Below are 14,711 nucleotides of genomic sequence, written 5' to 3'. Positions count from 1 at the left end.
TATGTTTCTGGAAGATGATTTTTTATATCTCCCAATGTCTGGCCTAATTTGTGCCTCACCGCAACTAAACTTAGAGAAGGGAGATATATGACGAAAATGGAAAAAAATAATTTTGCAATAGTGTTCAACAGCATAAAAATGTTTGAAAGTTCTATATATCCCAAGCTTATTAAGGCGACATCCATTCACATCAGTCAGCTGTATGGCATTCCAATAAAACATCAGTAAATTGTACTAATTCCTTGCGTAAAAACGGTTATTGAGAGTTCATGTTTAGTCTTAACGAATTTAACTATTCAATAAGATACCAATTTCTACATCTAGTATTTCCTTTATCCACAGCCTGTGCAAATATACATTTATTTACTCTATAATCATCATAATTTAAGGGGGAGCGGTGGCCTAGTGGTTAGAGTGTCTGCCTCTCAACCCAGAGATCATGGGTTCGAGCCCTACTCGGGTCACGACCATGTTTCTTCATATGACGCCAGTAATGGTTTGTTCCAGGAAGCGGATTCGAAAGTGATTAATATAAGTTGCAAGAGCTTGTTTCGCAATCGAGCGTAAATAAATATGTTTAAACCAAACCATAATTTAAACAACAACTTAAATGTTTACAAAAAGTTTTCCATCAAAAATGATTCTACCCTATTTCACCTTATACAGATTGTGTTGAATCAGAACTGTCCCGAGCCAAGTAATAATCTCATTGCTCTGTGACTCGCCAAATTGATGCATGAAAGCTATTGTTCCCTACTTAAGATAATCTGGTCCTGCAAGGTCTTACTGTATGAACACTCATCTTTTATCCATCACGTATCAGTTTACGAAGAAAAGACAATGTCAGTTATATAAAGAGACTTTTTTGATGACGACATATTCCTTTGTAATATTTATTTCCATTTAACATGGAACACTTTCACAATATCAGCCCGCCAGTCATCTTTCTCTGATGAACAACTTACGCACAGTTTTTGTTCTCTGTCGCAGTATGTTACAGCTTTTGGAAAATAAATATTTGCTTTCTCTAGCCCAATAATATCACATTTCTTTAAGCTGCTTGACAGTCTCAGAATAGTGTTACTTTCACTGTAACATACCAGTATAGTCTTATCTTCTAATTGTTGTTGACCGTACGGAAATTTGTGACTTTGGTCTTCAAAAACGCTTTTAACATTTCCTTTCCAATCCATTTTCAAAACCTTACTACTTTGACTCCAATCTGTATCCGATACATATATAAACGTTTCATCCTTGCCTATCAAAACTCTAATAGGCCCATAGAATATAGCAAGAGAACCAAGAACATTGAGAATTTCTCCTTTAAGATTCATTATGATTATTTTCTTTGAAGCCCGACTAGAGATAACCAATTTATTCTGGCCATAAGCAACACCAGCGCACTTTTCTCCTACATCTATACGTTGATCTAATGAAAGTTTCGCGTCAGAATAAGACAATATCTGAAGAAACATTTCATCGGCCAAAGTTACAGCAAGTTTTTTTTCTGGAAGAGTTATAACATCCAACGGACGTGAACACATCTTTACCTCTGTTACAACTACATTTTTCTCAACGTCGATCAGTTTTATATTTCTGTTACTGCTTTCAGAAACAACCATTTTCGTAGGAGCAATCATTATTATTCCAGTAATGTTACATTTTTCATTTTCTGATGTCTGTTTCATGTCTATTGTATCTATATATTGTAAATCTACTACACTATCTGGGCACGGCTGTACAAATGTTGACAATGTTCCATAATTATTATCAGTCTTAAGAAAATCTATAATGCTTGTGTTGCGGGTAAATTGAATATATTTGTTTGTTGTATTTGCACGCAATACGTTCTTTTCCTTATCTGTCAGTATTGGCAGACTTTTTCTGACGTTTTTAATCTCGATAAAAAGCTTAGTTTGCTTGTTCTGTTCTTTTAATGATCTTAACAATGAATGTGAACATTCAAGTTCTTCAGTTATCTCTAAAGAAGCAGCTTTTATGGTTTCCTGTTTACCCTTTGCTTCTTTTACAATTGTGTCAGCTTCCTTTAATATTCTGGTTTCCATTCTGTCCAAACATTCATTTATCTCTTTCCTAAAGACTTTGATATCTTCAACAACTTTGGCATGACTCTGGTCTAGTTCTTGTGAAGCTTTGCTTCAATACTTGCATTTGTTCTAATATATCTGTCATCTCGTTAGACAGGTTTCCAGAAACATCAGGAATATAGTCCACCTTACACTGTTTGTGTTCTAATGTAACGCACACATAACAAGCCACAGATGTGTGATCCCTACAATAAAATTCTAGTGGTTTGTCTTGGTGTTTCGTGCAATAGTCGGCTGTATCCTCAGATGTTGTTGCTGCATTTACCCTGGTCTTTGGCATGGGTTCTTTGTCAATGAGTACATGGTTTTTAAATGGACGTGCACGTCTATGATGTTTGTAGCACGTTTCACATAGATGCTCCTGGCAGTCCTGACAGAAGCCATAAGCAGGTTCCTTCAAACCATCAATATCACATGGAAGACATATTAATGTCGAGTCATCATCATTTAGATCTCCTAGACCTAATTTACCAGGAACCTCCATTCCTGTCTGAAAAAATATGATATGTGAAGAATTTTTTTTCAAAATCTTATCAATTATGATGTTAAATACATGGAATTCGACCGATCCATTTACATTTAAAACACTAGTATCAATTTCTGACGGGCAATCAAATTACTGGCATATTTTCAGAAATACCCTTTTAAAAATATTTGACCTGATAAGTAAAATATTATAAATTTATACTTTAATTCTAAAACTTTATATGTTAGTTTTTCTACTTGTATTTCAATTAAAGGCGTATGCTAGTGTTACATAAAGCAGAATGTATTTTTTATACAAGAAAATAAAAATAAAGGTAGAAATCTTGTTTACCCTCTGGTCGTTTGGTAAATATTTAGTCACCTGATAAGATTATCAGTGTACGTAAGTAAAATATTCATTGTCACGTTACTTGTTTGAATTTCCGATCAATTAACTAAAAACGCTTAGGCCTAGGAACTTCAAAATTTGTATGATGATTGGTCGTGACCAGCAGATGACCCCTATTGAGTTTTGGGTCAAGGGGTCAAAGGTCAAGGTCACATTGACCTTGTAAGTAAAAACGGTTTCTGATCAATAACTTAAGAACGCTTAGGCCTAGGAACTTCAAACTTGGTATGGTGATTGGTCATGACCAGCAGATTACCCCTATTGAGTTTTGGGATCAAGGGGTCAAAGGACAAGGTCACATTGACATTGTAAGTAAAAACGGTTTCTGATCAATAACTAAAGAACGCTTCGGCCTAGGAACTTCAAACTTGGCATGGTGATTGGTCATGACCAGCAGATGACCTATTGATTTTGGGGTCAAGGGGTCAAAGGTCAAGGTCACATTGAGCTTGTAGGTAAAAATGGTTTCCGATCAATTAACTAAAAACGCTTAGGCCTAGGAACTTCAAACTTTGTATGATGATTGGCCATGACCAGCAAATGACCCCTATTGAGTTTTGGGTCAAGGGGTCAAGGTTAAGGTCATGACCAGTAGATACTTGATAACCCTTATTAATTGTTTGATCACTGGGTCAGATGTCATGCATAATAACCTTATCACATGACTTATTGGCTGCTGATAGGGGGCATACATGTTTTACAAACATATCTTGTTTAATTACGACATATCCCTATGTATCATTCTAGTTAAGTTCACACTGATATTTAGAAAATATTAGCCTATTATATTTCTTTTTCCATTGAGCAAATAGCGAAAATTTATATTCTCTATCACAGTATGCTCAAAGGTTATAATATTTGCTCTCGTTGGTCCAAAAATGTCATATGTTTTAAGCTGCCTAACAGTCTTAGGATATCGCCACTTCCTTTGTTACAGACAAGAATCCGTTTGTCTGCTGTTGACAGTAATAAACCTTATATACTGGTAATGAATTTATTGTTTTGCCCAATCAGTTTTCTTAAATGTAACTGCTCACTTTTTAGAGCAACTGTAAACAAATATGTGTCAAATGCCCAGTATTAGTTTGAATTGCAATTTTGATATATTGTTTCTCAAGAGCAACTTTAGAAATTATTCGGATCTTTAGAGTCAAGTCAAATGAATGGACAAATTACAGTAGTTTATATGCTAGCCATTCACATATTTGTAAACATTGTACACAACATTGTACATATAAAAATGGAATATAAAACAACATGTATTTAAAAATGTTACATAATAAACAAATGTGTTGTGTTGTTTTATAGAAAAAAACTTTACGCTTCCTCTGATCACAGTTGGTAAGAAATGAAACGATCTGTTATTATTTTTTCCCAAAGTTCATTTGGATCAAATGCTATTTTGTGAAAGTATAGTGAATAAATACCGAAACTTTTACCATTATGAGAAGATAACTTGCTCATTTACACAATTATATAAGATTATCATCTTACATTAGAATGTTAGCAATAAAGATAAGTTTTTTGTTGTTTTATGTTTTTTTTGTTGTTGTTAAGTTTAGAAAGAACAACCTCATTTGTGTCTAGCATGAAATCGTTAATTGTACAAGACATTAAAATATTTCCTCCTGCTTTGTCTGGAAACAGAACATTCACATGATGCCTGTTGCATTCATTATGTTGCATGCTGCTTGAAATATTTGTGATTATTCAGTGTATAAGACCTTTTAACTCAATCTCTGATATCTGTGTAGATATAGCAGTGCTTTCTTTCTTTACTTTTCGGCATAATACATTCTCACTACTAGGTGAGGGATTTATTTAAAATAGTACAAAGTAATACATCTAGAAACTAAATATTTTCATACGCAAAGATTATTTTTTGCAGGCAACGAACTTTTAAAAGATTTGACTTTTTGACTTTCTAAAAAGAAAAGAAACACAAACAGTGTACATGTACTGTTGTGTATTTGAATGTCATTTTGAGCATTAGAACATCACTTTATATCATGAATGTCAACTATATTTTAAGAATGCTTCATTGATTAAGAATCTTATTTAGCTTTGATTACTTTTTAATATTTGGTACATTATTTTTTCTGTTAGAATCAAAACAGGAATCTCGTGAGAGTAGACGGGCATCTAGAACCCCTTCCAAACCCCCTAGTAACCCTAAATTACTATCTGAAGATAGAACATTGAGTAAGCCAATGTGTAGATCAGACACATTTGCACACAAACACACAAAGTGTGCAGAAACGTTGCTAGTTTGAAGTGACTTGGTTGGTGTATGGGTTACACAAAATGTATTGTTATTTTCATGTCTTTTACCCTTGTGAAGTTGTGATCATGTCTATTATTATTGATGGATTGGAGGCGTATGTCCAACACTAGCTATGTATATTATTCTTCATACTATGCCAGGAATAGGAAATTATAAATATATCTCATTTCTGTAACTATGTCATGACAAACGTATCGTTGTGTCTATACACTTGCATTTTTCTTTGTAATAGCAGCATTTACACAGCATATTATTCTAGTTTGCAAATAATACTCATTATTTACACAGGATTATAGCATTATTTATAATAATTCATTATTTATCATAATTTATCCATCATTTCTTCATATCCTTACAACAATTTTTAGCTCGACTATTTGATAAGAATAAGTAGAGCTATTGTAGTCACCCGAGCATCGGCGTCGGTGTCGGCGTAACCACTTCATGTTAAAGTTTTTCTAATACCTCAAATATTTTTAAAGTGTATTGACATATGGCTTTGAAACTTTGCACACTTGTTCACCATCTTGATCCCAACCTGTTGACAGAATTATGCCCCTTTTTCAACTTAGAATTTTCATTTAGGTTTGCATACCACCTCAGATATTTTCATATTCTATTGAAACAAGTTTGAAATTTTATACTCTTTTTTGAGAGCATAATATAATACTCTCTCTATGGCCTATAACTGTAACATGGATTTTAAAGAAAAATTCTGTCCTTTTGTTATAAACTCAGAAAATTTTACATTATCAAGGCTCTTTTACTATCAAGCACTAAGACTAGTCGAGCGTTGCTGTCCTACCGACAGCTCTTGTTTGTTTAATTATAGTCATTAAATAGGTCATTAACTAAAAGTGAAACAAGGGAATAAAATCTGTCTGTACTCATATGAGTAATTACATTTCAAATAGCATCTTACTTTACTTACTTTTTACCAAAGAACCATCATAACCCAGAACCTCATTAAAATAGCAAGGTCACTAACTCTTGATAAATGCTTAAGTAAAAACATCATGTTTGATCAAAGTTTTTTCTTTGCTATTTCTAAATTATTTTAAAAACAAAGCAGTACATATCATTCTACATTTATTTGTATTTTATTGCATTACAAACATTTAGGTCGTTAACTAGAAGTAGTCTCCCTTTTGCATTGTTACTTAGTCTCAGTTGCTTCCCCTGAAAGCTTTGAATGTTTTGTGTTTGTTGGGTTTTTACAGTTGGGCAAGGATTGTCAGATAAAGTACCGGGAGTAGTAAGTTTTACTGCAACCTATCCAATATACCTTGTTCGCCCTGTGTTTGTTGGTTTAATGTTGAAGTTTTCATTACCACATGTATACATGTACCGTATATTTTATTTCGAAGAAATTTGTCTTCAAATAACCATTTCAAAATCAAGTATGGCTGTTTTTTTGCAAGAAGGGTTGACTTTGACTGCAGCATCTATAGTAACTTAGTGCAAGTCTCATTTTTATATCTAAGGCTTTTAAAAAAAATTTACTAAATAAATCTGCCGAACATCTAGTTTTCTTTTTTTCTATATATTGCTTTAACTGCACTTTATTGATACAAGACCAAAGATTTTAAAAACGAAAATTATTTTCAAAAGGTAAGACAAACAATTTATAGACATGTGAAGTTGTCTTTGCTAACATTATGTTATTTTGTTCATGTGTTTTGTTTAAAGTGATCTTAACATGTTTGTATATTAGAAAACCCCTGTTCCATATCATTCAATTATTCATATTTTACTCTATTATTTTGATCCTGTATAATAATAGCTAGAGCAGTATTTATATCCCATGATATTGTTCTCATATTTTAAGTATTTCACTTATTCCTTCTCATTTAAGATCATTTGTTAATAAATATTTAAACATTTTTTTCCATTATCAAAGTCGTCAAAAATAATGTAAACATTCATATAATTAAGAGAATCTATTCTTTTTATATTTAGTAAATGTGTAACATTTTCATTTTTTTCTTGCATTTAAATGAAGAGACAAAAATAGAGAGAATAGAAAGTCACTGTAAGTAAGACGAAAAACAGATATTTAGCAACCAGTCAAAAACTTCAAAATCTGATTGGTTGTTACTCTAGAAAATATTTAAAAATTGACCAATGAAAGTGTTAGTTTTCATAGACTGATCACCCTTATCTGTTATTTGACTAGATTATGAATTTTGCAGAAGAATATGATTTATGGAACTATTTTGATGTGTATAAGAAATAATAAAATCATATGATACGTGATTGTTAAAGAAATATAATTTGTTTATTTTGTAGGTGATGGTAAAGGACGTAAGAGTGGAACAGGGGATAAAGGAGCCGCAAAAGCACCTGATAAGAAAGCCCCTACACCAGCTAAAGATAAAGACAAAGGAGGAAAAGTTTCAAAAGAGGTATTATTATGATTCATTGTTTGAACTGTTCTTTGTCAATTTCTGGGATATTCATATAAAATTTCTAGGTTGATCAGCCAGCAGTATTGAGCCTGGTGTGACTGTAAAAATTTGAATAATTGCTTGACTTTATACTGGTGGCAAAAACTTGTTCCTTTCAGTTTCCCAAAATTAAGGGTTAAACATTTTCAATCCAAGATTCTAAAGATTATTTTTTTTACTTGTATTTACACAAATGAATGAATTTAAAACTAAAGTTTGATGTTATTTTGAAAAGAAAGCTCCGGTCCAATGCTATTATCATATTATTACAAAAATGGCCGAAGAACATGTTGACAGATTTTGATGTCATCTATTTATCAAAATATATTTCTCATACAACTGATAAAAGTATCTGTTTTTATCAAAAATTTCTTATTAAGTAAAAATATCAACATTTTTTTGTATACGTTTTTTTTAGTCTACAAAAGTAGATATGAAGTCTGGTAAACAAAGTGCGACTCCTGCCTCTAGAGGCCCACCTAGCCGTGGTAAAACTGCGGGTAGTTTAGGGGACAGGGAAAGAACGGGCTCACCAACCAGTATGATGCAAACTTCACTGGCCCATGAAGATCCCATCATTGACAGAAAATATAAGGAGAAAATCTTTGCACAGGTAATTTCAAGTTTGTTTGTTTTGGTTTCATGTCACATAGATATTGTAAAGTTCATATGGCGAATTTCCAGCATTATTAGTGGATAGACACCTCAGGTGCCCAATTGTACAATGCTTGATAATTTTCAGTACTTAAGCTATTCCCTATATCGGAATTACATTTACTTGCATTTTATTATGCAACCAGACTCATTTTGTTAACATTAAAATGCAACTCAACACATTTTGTTAACATTAAAATGTTCACATTTAGCTTAAAACTTGCAATTTTGTTTTGTTCTGCTCATTAATTCAAAGGTAGATTATGATATATATTGGAAGCGGATTTGTATCAAAACAAGTATTGTTTACCTGCATTTTACCATCAACATTTATAAAGTCTAATTGTGTCAGACAAAAAGGTTAAGATTTTTGTATGGATAATCTCTTGCCTGTTTGAGCTCAGCTGGCCATTTACACATTGACTGATAATTACAGCATTTATAAATGATTAACATTGCATATGAAATGTAATTATTTGTTTTTCATTTTTCTTTTTTTTCAGACATATGCAATAGTGGGAGATGCTATAGATAAAATGGAGTTTGTATTTGATGAAATAATTCGAAATGATACCAATAGACCACCTCTTCAACCTTAACCCTTAAAGACGTTTTAAAAGACCTTCATCATCTTAACTGACTGTGATATTTCAAACATTTTAAATTTCAAAACGAAGTTATGTCGTCCTACATGAACAATGAAAAGTTTTAGACTTAACATAGATGTAATGCATAACCATATTAATACAAAGTGAAAAACTGTGATATTATTTATTTTCAATGTATTTATTTAAAAAAATAATTGTAACACAAGCATGTAATTTATGACTGAATTGGAGTCCAGTTGTCTCAAAAGTGATTTTATCTAGGGAGTTATGAATGGAAAAAGTTGGCAATTATATATATTCATGATAATTTATGAAATAAAATTTATTAAGAATCAAACTTATATCTTTTATGTTGTTCTTGGACATTGATTATGTTTTCATAAAAATGTGATGACAAAAAGACATTTTTTTGTGTGATTGAGCACCCATCATAGCCCATCTAGAGAGCAGTTGCAACTTCAATGATTCAACTGCTTAAGGTGTTGCCATTGAGATTTGAGGTCACAAGAGTCTTCATACAGTTATTTTAACAAGAAAACTAGAGAAAGCAGAATGGATATATTGTCCGTGGAAATATAATATGTTACGAGCCAGGCGTAACGAGAAAGAAAAGCCAGCAACAAACTTGTAACAATAACAAATTTATTACAGAAAAATTATTAAAGAAAATTAAAACAACAAATTATGTGTACAAATACCTGAAGTCCAAATATAAATGTAAAATTCAAATGTCTAGTCTGATCCTGGAATGATCCCTTTTTGAATAGCACAGTTAAATCCAAGTTAAATCCAAGAACACTTTAGAATAAATTCCCACAATAAAATCCACAAGAATAATTTTAACTATTTTAAAATAATCCAAGCTCCAATAAATCACTTAATTTCCAAGTTGAATAATAATCCAAATATATTGATGTCTTAAAAGGTAACTGATGACTTAAAAGATCACTGATGACTTAAAAGGTAATACGAAAGAAAAAATGTCTCCTATTTATATTAAGCTAAGAAGTTTCTAGAATAGTCTTCCATTTTCTACATAAATCATAATCTAGCAACTTCAACAATAAAGATCATTCCGGAAATTTCTATCTAATTATAATGCATGAGTTTTCTACAACAGTTAAGAAAGTTCTAGTACATACATGTAGTTTATGTTCTAAAAATAGAACAATGATAATATTGGAAATACCAACTGGTCAGATATAAATTATATACATGTAATATGTTGCATACATAACAAATACACCAGCACTGTTCAGACCAGAGCACTGTTCAGATTGTAAACACAAAGTGGAGAAACCAGTTTCTACATCTAGTGTTTCCTTTATCCACAGCCCATGCAAATATACATTTATTTACACTATATTCATCATAATTTAAGGGGGAGCGGTGGCCTAGTGGTTAAGATGTTTGCCTCTCAACACAGAGATCATGGGTTCGAGCCCTACTCTGATCACGACCATGTTTCTTCATATGACACCAGTACTGGTTGGTTCCAGGAAGCGGACTCGAAAGTGAATAATATAAGTTGCAAGAACTTGTTTTGCAATCGAGCTTCAATAAATATGTTTAAACCAAACCATAATTTAAACAACAACTTTAATGATTACAAAAAGTTTTCCAACAAAAATGATTCTACCCTATTTCACCTAGTACAGATACATTTATAGTGTACTGGCCCGAGCCAAGTAAAAATCTCATTGCTCTATGACTCGCCAAATTGATGCATGAAAGCTATTGTTCCCTACTTAACATAATCTGGTCCTGCAAGGTCCTACTGTATGAACACTCCTCTTATTTATCACGTATCAGTTTTCTAAGAAAAGAAAATGTCAGTTTTTTGATGACGACATATTTCTTTGTTATATTTATATCCATTTAACATGGAATACTTTCACAATATCAGCCCGCCAGTCTTCTTTCTCTAATGAACAACTTACGTACAGTTTTTGTTCTTTGTCGCAGTATGTTACAGCTTTTGGAAAATAAATATTTGCTCTCTCTAGTCCAATAATATCGCATTTCTTAAAGCTGCTTGACAGTCTCAGAATAGTGTTACTGCCTCTGTAGCACACTAGTATAGTCTCATCTTCTAATTGTTGTTGACCGTAAGGAAATTTATACGTTTGTTCTTCAAAAACGGTTTTAATATTTCCTTTCCAATCCATTTTCAAAACCTTACTATTTTGACTCCCATCTGTATCTGATACATATATAAACGTTTCATCCTTGCTGAACAAAACTCTGATAGGCCCATAGAATATAGCAGGAGAACCAAGAACATTGAGAATTTCTCCTTGAAGATTCAAAATGATTATTTTCTTTGATTTATTGTAAGAGACAACCAATTTATCCTGACTATAAGCTACACCGTTGCACTTTTCTTTTACATCTATACGTTGATCTAATGACAGTTTCGCGTCAGAATAAGACATTATCTGAACAAACATTTCATTGAAAAAAGCTACAGCAAGCTTTTTGTCTGGAAGAGTTATAACATCTGAGGGACCTGAAAACATTTTTACCTCTGCCACAACTACTTTTTTCTCAATGTCAATCAGTTTTATATTTTTGTTAGTGTTATCGGAAACAACAATTTTTGTAGGAGCAATCATTACCATACCAGTAATGTTACTTTTCTCTTTCTCTGATTTCATTTTCACGTCTATTGTATCTATATATTGTAAATCTATTGCTCTATCTGGGCATGGATGTACAAATGTTGACAATGTCCAATAATTTTTGTCAGTCCTAAGAAAATCTATAATGCTTGTGTTGCGGGTAAATTGAACACAATCATTTGCTGTATTTGCATGCAAAACGTTCTTTTCCTTATCTGTCAGTATCGGTAGACGTTTTCCGACGTTTTTAATCTCCATAAAAAGCTTATTTTGCTTGTTCTGTTCTTGTAATGATCTTAACAACGAATGTGAACATTCAAGTTCTTCACGTATCTCTAAGCAAGCATTTAATACGGTTTCCTGTTTACATTTTGCACTTTTTAAAATTGTGTCAGCTTCTTTAAATATCTGGGTTTCCATTCTGTCCAAACATTCATTTATTTCTTTCCTGAAGGCTTTGATATCTTCAACAACTTTAGCATGACTCTGGTCTAGATTTTGCGCAGCTTTGCTAACATATTCTACGTTCGATTTACATTTTGTTATCAATGTTTCCATTTGTTCTAATATATCTGTCATCTCATCAGACAGGTTTTCAGAAACATCAGGAATATAGTCCACCTTACACTGTTTATGTTCTAATGTAACGCACACATAACAAGCCACAGATGTGTGATCCCTACAATAGAATTCTAATGGTTTATCTTGGTGTTTCGTGCAAAAGTCGGCCGTATCCTCAGATTTTGTAGGTGCATTAACCCGGGTCTTTGGCATTGATTCTTTGTCAATGAGTACATGGTTTTTAAATGGACGAGCGCGTCTATGATGTTTGTAGCATGTTTCACATAGATGCTCCTGGCAGTCCTGGCAGAAGCCATAAGCATGTTCCTTCAAACCATCACTGTCACATGGAAGACATATTAATTTCGAGTCATCATCATTGAGATCTCCTAGACCTAATTTACCAGGAACCTCCATTCCTGTCTGAAAAAATATGATATGTGAAGAATTTTTTTTTCAAAATCATATCAATTATGATGTTAATTACATGGAATTCGACCGATCCATTTACATTTAAAACACTAGTATCAATTTCTGATGGGCAATCAAATTACTGGCATATTTTCAGAAATACCCTTTTAAAATATTTGACCTGATAAGTAAAATATTATAAATTTATACTTTAATTCTAAAACTTTATATGTTAGTTTTTCTACTTGTATTTCAATTAAAGGCGTATGCTAGTGTTACATATAGCAGAATATAATCGCATATCGAATTCATTTTAATCTATCATGATCTTAAAGTAAGAGAAAATAATTGGGGGTCACCCAAAAGAAAGCCATGTCGACTTCCGTTCGTGCATAATTTGAAGATGAAATTAACACTAACTAATTAAAATTGTCTATACACATATATGAAAAATCAGGTTTATTTGTAATAACTTTAAGACTCTTCGTATTAGTATACATATTAGATAAATAACTTTGTCATTTTTTACATAAAATTTTATACAATTTATTTCTATTAATATCTGCTTGAAAGGCCTGGGCACTGTCTTCCGAGAGATATTTGCTATCATTTTTATTGAAATGAATTCTTATGAAAAAAAAAAATTGTAAAGGGTGCTATTTGTTTTCAACAAGTATTTACTTTCAGAAATAACAACAATTAGATAATATTTAATCAGTAGCATGCAATCAGTTTAAGACAAAACAAATTGGGTCGATACTGTAGAAATATGGTGCACAAATTGTCAACTCAATATTTTAAGTGATCAAATCGTAAATCGATAGGTACTGACTTCAAGTAACGATATCCCGGTTGTCTAGAGGTAAAGGTTAAAAATACAATAATGAAGAGTATATAGACTGTCACACATAATGTTTAATTTTGAAAGGTTATTTATATTTTAATTAAAGAGAGCATATCATGTAACTATCCTTCAAACAAAGATACCATGTGTGCTTTTTATTTCCTACACAAGAAAATAAAAATAAAGGTAGAAATCTTGTTTACCCTCTGGTCGTTTGGTAAATATTTAGTCACCTGATAAGATTATCAGTGTACGTAAGTAAGTAAAATATTCATTAATTGTCACGTTACTTGTTTGATATTTATAAAGCATATTTACAAACATGTATCACAATTAACAAAATTTCTTATATTTTTACCACGATATGTTTATGATTTAGAAAAATGAAAAATAAAATTGAAACAAAACAAAAAGTTGTGATATTGTTGTGAAAACTTGAAATATACTATTTTATTTTTAGGACGAAAAATACATTATGTACTAAAGTCCCTTTTGTTTGCATACGTACGAAATATGATTTTATTCTTAGGTGAATATTAGATTTAATATTCTAAATTTGCTTACCTTGTAATCTAAACATTTGGACTTTGGAACGCGGAAGTTCAAAAGAACGTGAAAAGGGAATGTACTCTTACGTAAATATGGTTGGTATGATATGTTTCAATAAGAGTGCATTCCCTTTTTACTTTCATGTTGACATAATAATATGTTTCTAAAGGTTTTTCATATGTTAAAGCAAGCCTACCTCCTAATTGATGCTAATTTTCATGAAAATTTTGAAAATGCATTTAAAATTAAAATATCATGAAGCGAACAAAGAAAGAAATTTGCACATTGCAAACGGCACTCACAATCCAGAGGTCAAAATATACATACATGCCTCTTACTGCGTTAGTAACGCAGTAGAACTACAGTGATTGTTGTCAATCGCACATAACATTTAAATAATTCATTAGATATTGAATATTTTTACTTTTCTTAAGATCTTCATATATATTTCTAAAGATTGAATTTCTTGAAATATTTTGGCTCATCTGGTAATACCTAATTTACTGATTACGAACGATTTTACTAGAATAATAATCTTATTCACAGATTTTGCCTTTGGTATATGATATGGTGTAATATAAGGGGATTTATCGTAAAGAATAAAGAATATGTTGTAGTTGTATCCTCTGCAATATAATCAAGACAGACAAGCGCTGGTATACCAATATAACTTTGCACTCCCTTGTTCAACAGTGAATTCATTTGTTTTTTACTTAAACTTAATAGAGAAGAAATAATAAGGCAGTATCA

At 31.8% G+C, this 14,711-nt stretch overlaps 3 protein-coding genes across 3 annotated transcripts; 1 reads left to right on the top strand and 2 right to left on the bottom strand.

Moving 5' to 3' along the window:
* Positions 1-893: 893 nt before the first annotated feature.
* LOC132755696 (uncharacterized) lies at positions 894-2,066 on the bottom strand. Its single transcript, XM_060746587.1, has one exon. It carries the CDS (start codon positions 2,064-2,066, stop codon positions 894-896), a length of 1,173 nt encoding a protein of 390 aa, XP_060602570.1.
* A 2,575-nt stretch (positions 2,067-4,641) lies between these two features.
* Positions 4,642-9,312, top strand: LOC132755695 (uncharacterized). The gene is made up of 5 exons (XM_060746586.1): positions 4,642-4,661; positions 5,045-5,184; positions 7,556-7,671; positions 8,132-8,326; positions 8,871-9,312. Exons 1-5 carry the CDS (start codon positions 4,642-4,644, stop codon positions 8,964-8,966), a joined length of 567 nt encoding a protein of 188 aa, XP_060602569.1. The 3' UTR covers positions 8,967-9,312.
* Positions 9,313-9,554: 242 nt separating this feature from the next.
* On the bottom strand, positions 9,555-14,017 carry LOC132755707 (uncharacterized). The gene is made up of 2 exons (XM_060746604.1): positions 13,977-14,017; positions 9,555-12,580 (listed from the first exon to the last, which is right to left on the bottom strand). The coding sequence occupies exon 2, from the start codon at positions 12,572-12,574 to the stop codon at positions 10,844-10,846; it is 1,731 nt and encodes a 576-aa protein (XP_060602587.1). The 5' UTR covers positions 12,575-12,580; positions 13,977-14,017; the 3' UTR covers positions 9,555-10,843.
* Between the last annotated feature and the right edge of the window lie 694 nt (positions 14,018-14,711).

The sequence above is a fragment of the Ruditapes philippinarum genome, unplaced genomic scaffold (assembly GCF_026571515.1).
Source record: "Ruditapes philippinarum isolate M1 unplaced genomic scaffold, ASM2657151v2 ctg3864_1_1_1_1, whole genome shotgun sequence".
In the NCBI taxonomy this organism is placed as follows: Eukaryota; Metazoa; Mollusca; class Bivalvia; order Venerida; family Veneridae; genus Ruditapes; species Ruditapes philippinarum.
The sequence above is the reverse complement of the archived record's forward strand: the minus strand, read 5'-3'. Positions and strand labels throughout refer to the sequence as shown.

Bases quoted from the DNA above. Each gene is read 5' to 3' on its own strand.
- LOC132755707 (XM_060746604.1), bottom strand. From the start codon at position 12,574: ATGGAGGTTCCTGGTAAATTAGGTCTAGGAGATCTCAATGATGATGAC.
- LOC132755696 (XM_060746587.1), bottom strand. From the start codon at position 2,066: ATGGAAACCAGAATATTAAAGGAAGCTGACACAATTGTAAAAGAAGCA.
- LOC132755695 (XM_060746586.1), top strand. From the start codon at position 4,642: ATGCCTGTTGCATTCATTAT. The intron at 4,662-5,044 runs GTTGCATGCTGC...AATCTTATTTAG, and splicing joins ATGCCTGTTGCATTCATTAT to CTTTGATTACTTTTTAATAT. The intron at 7,672-8,131 runs GTATTATTATGA...CGTTTTTTTTAG, and splicing joins GAGGAAAAGTTTCAAAAGAG to TCTACAAAAGTAGATATGAA.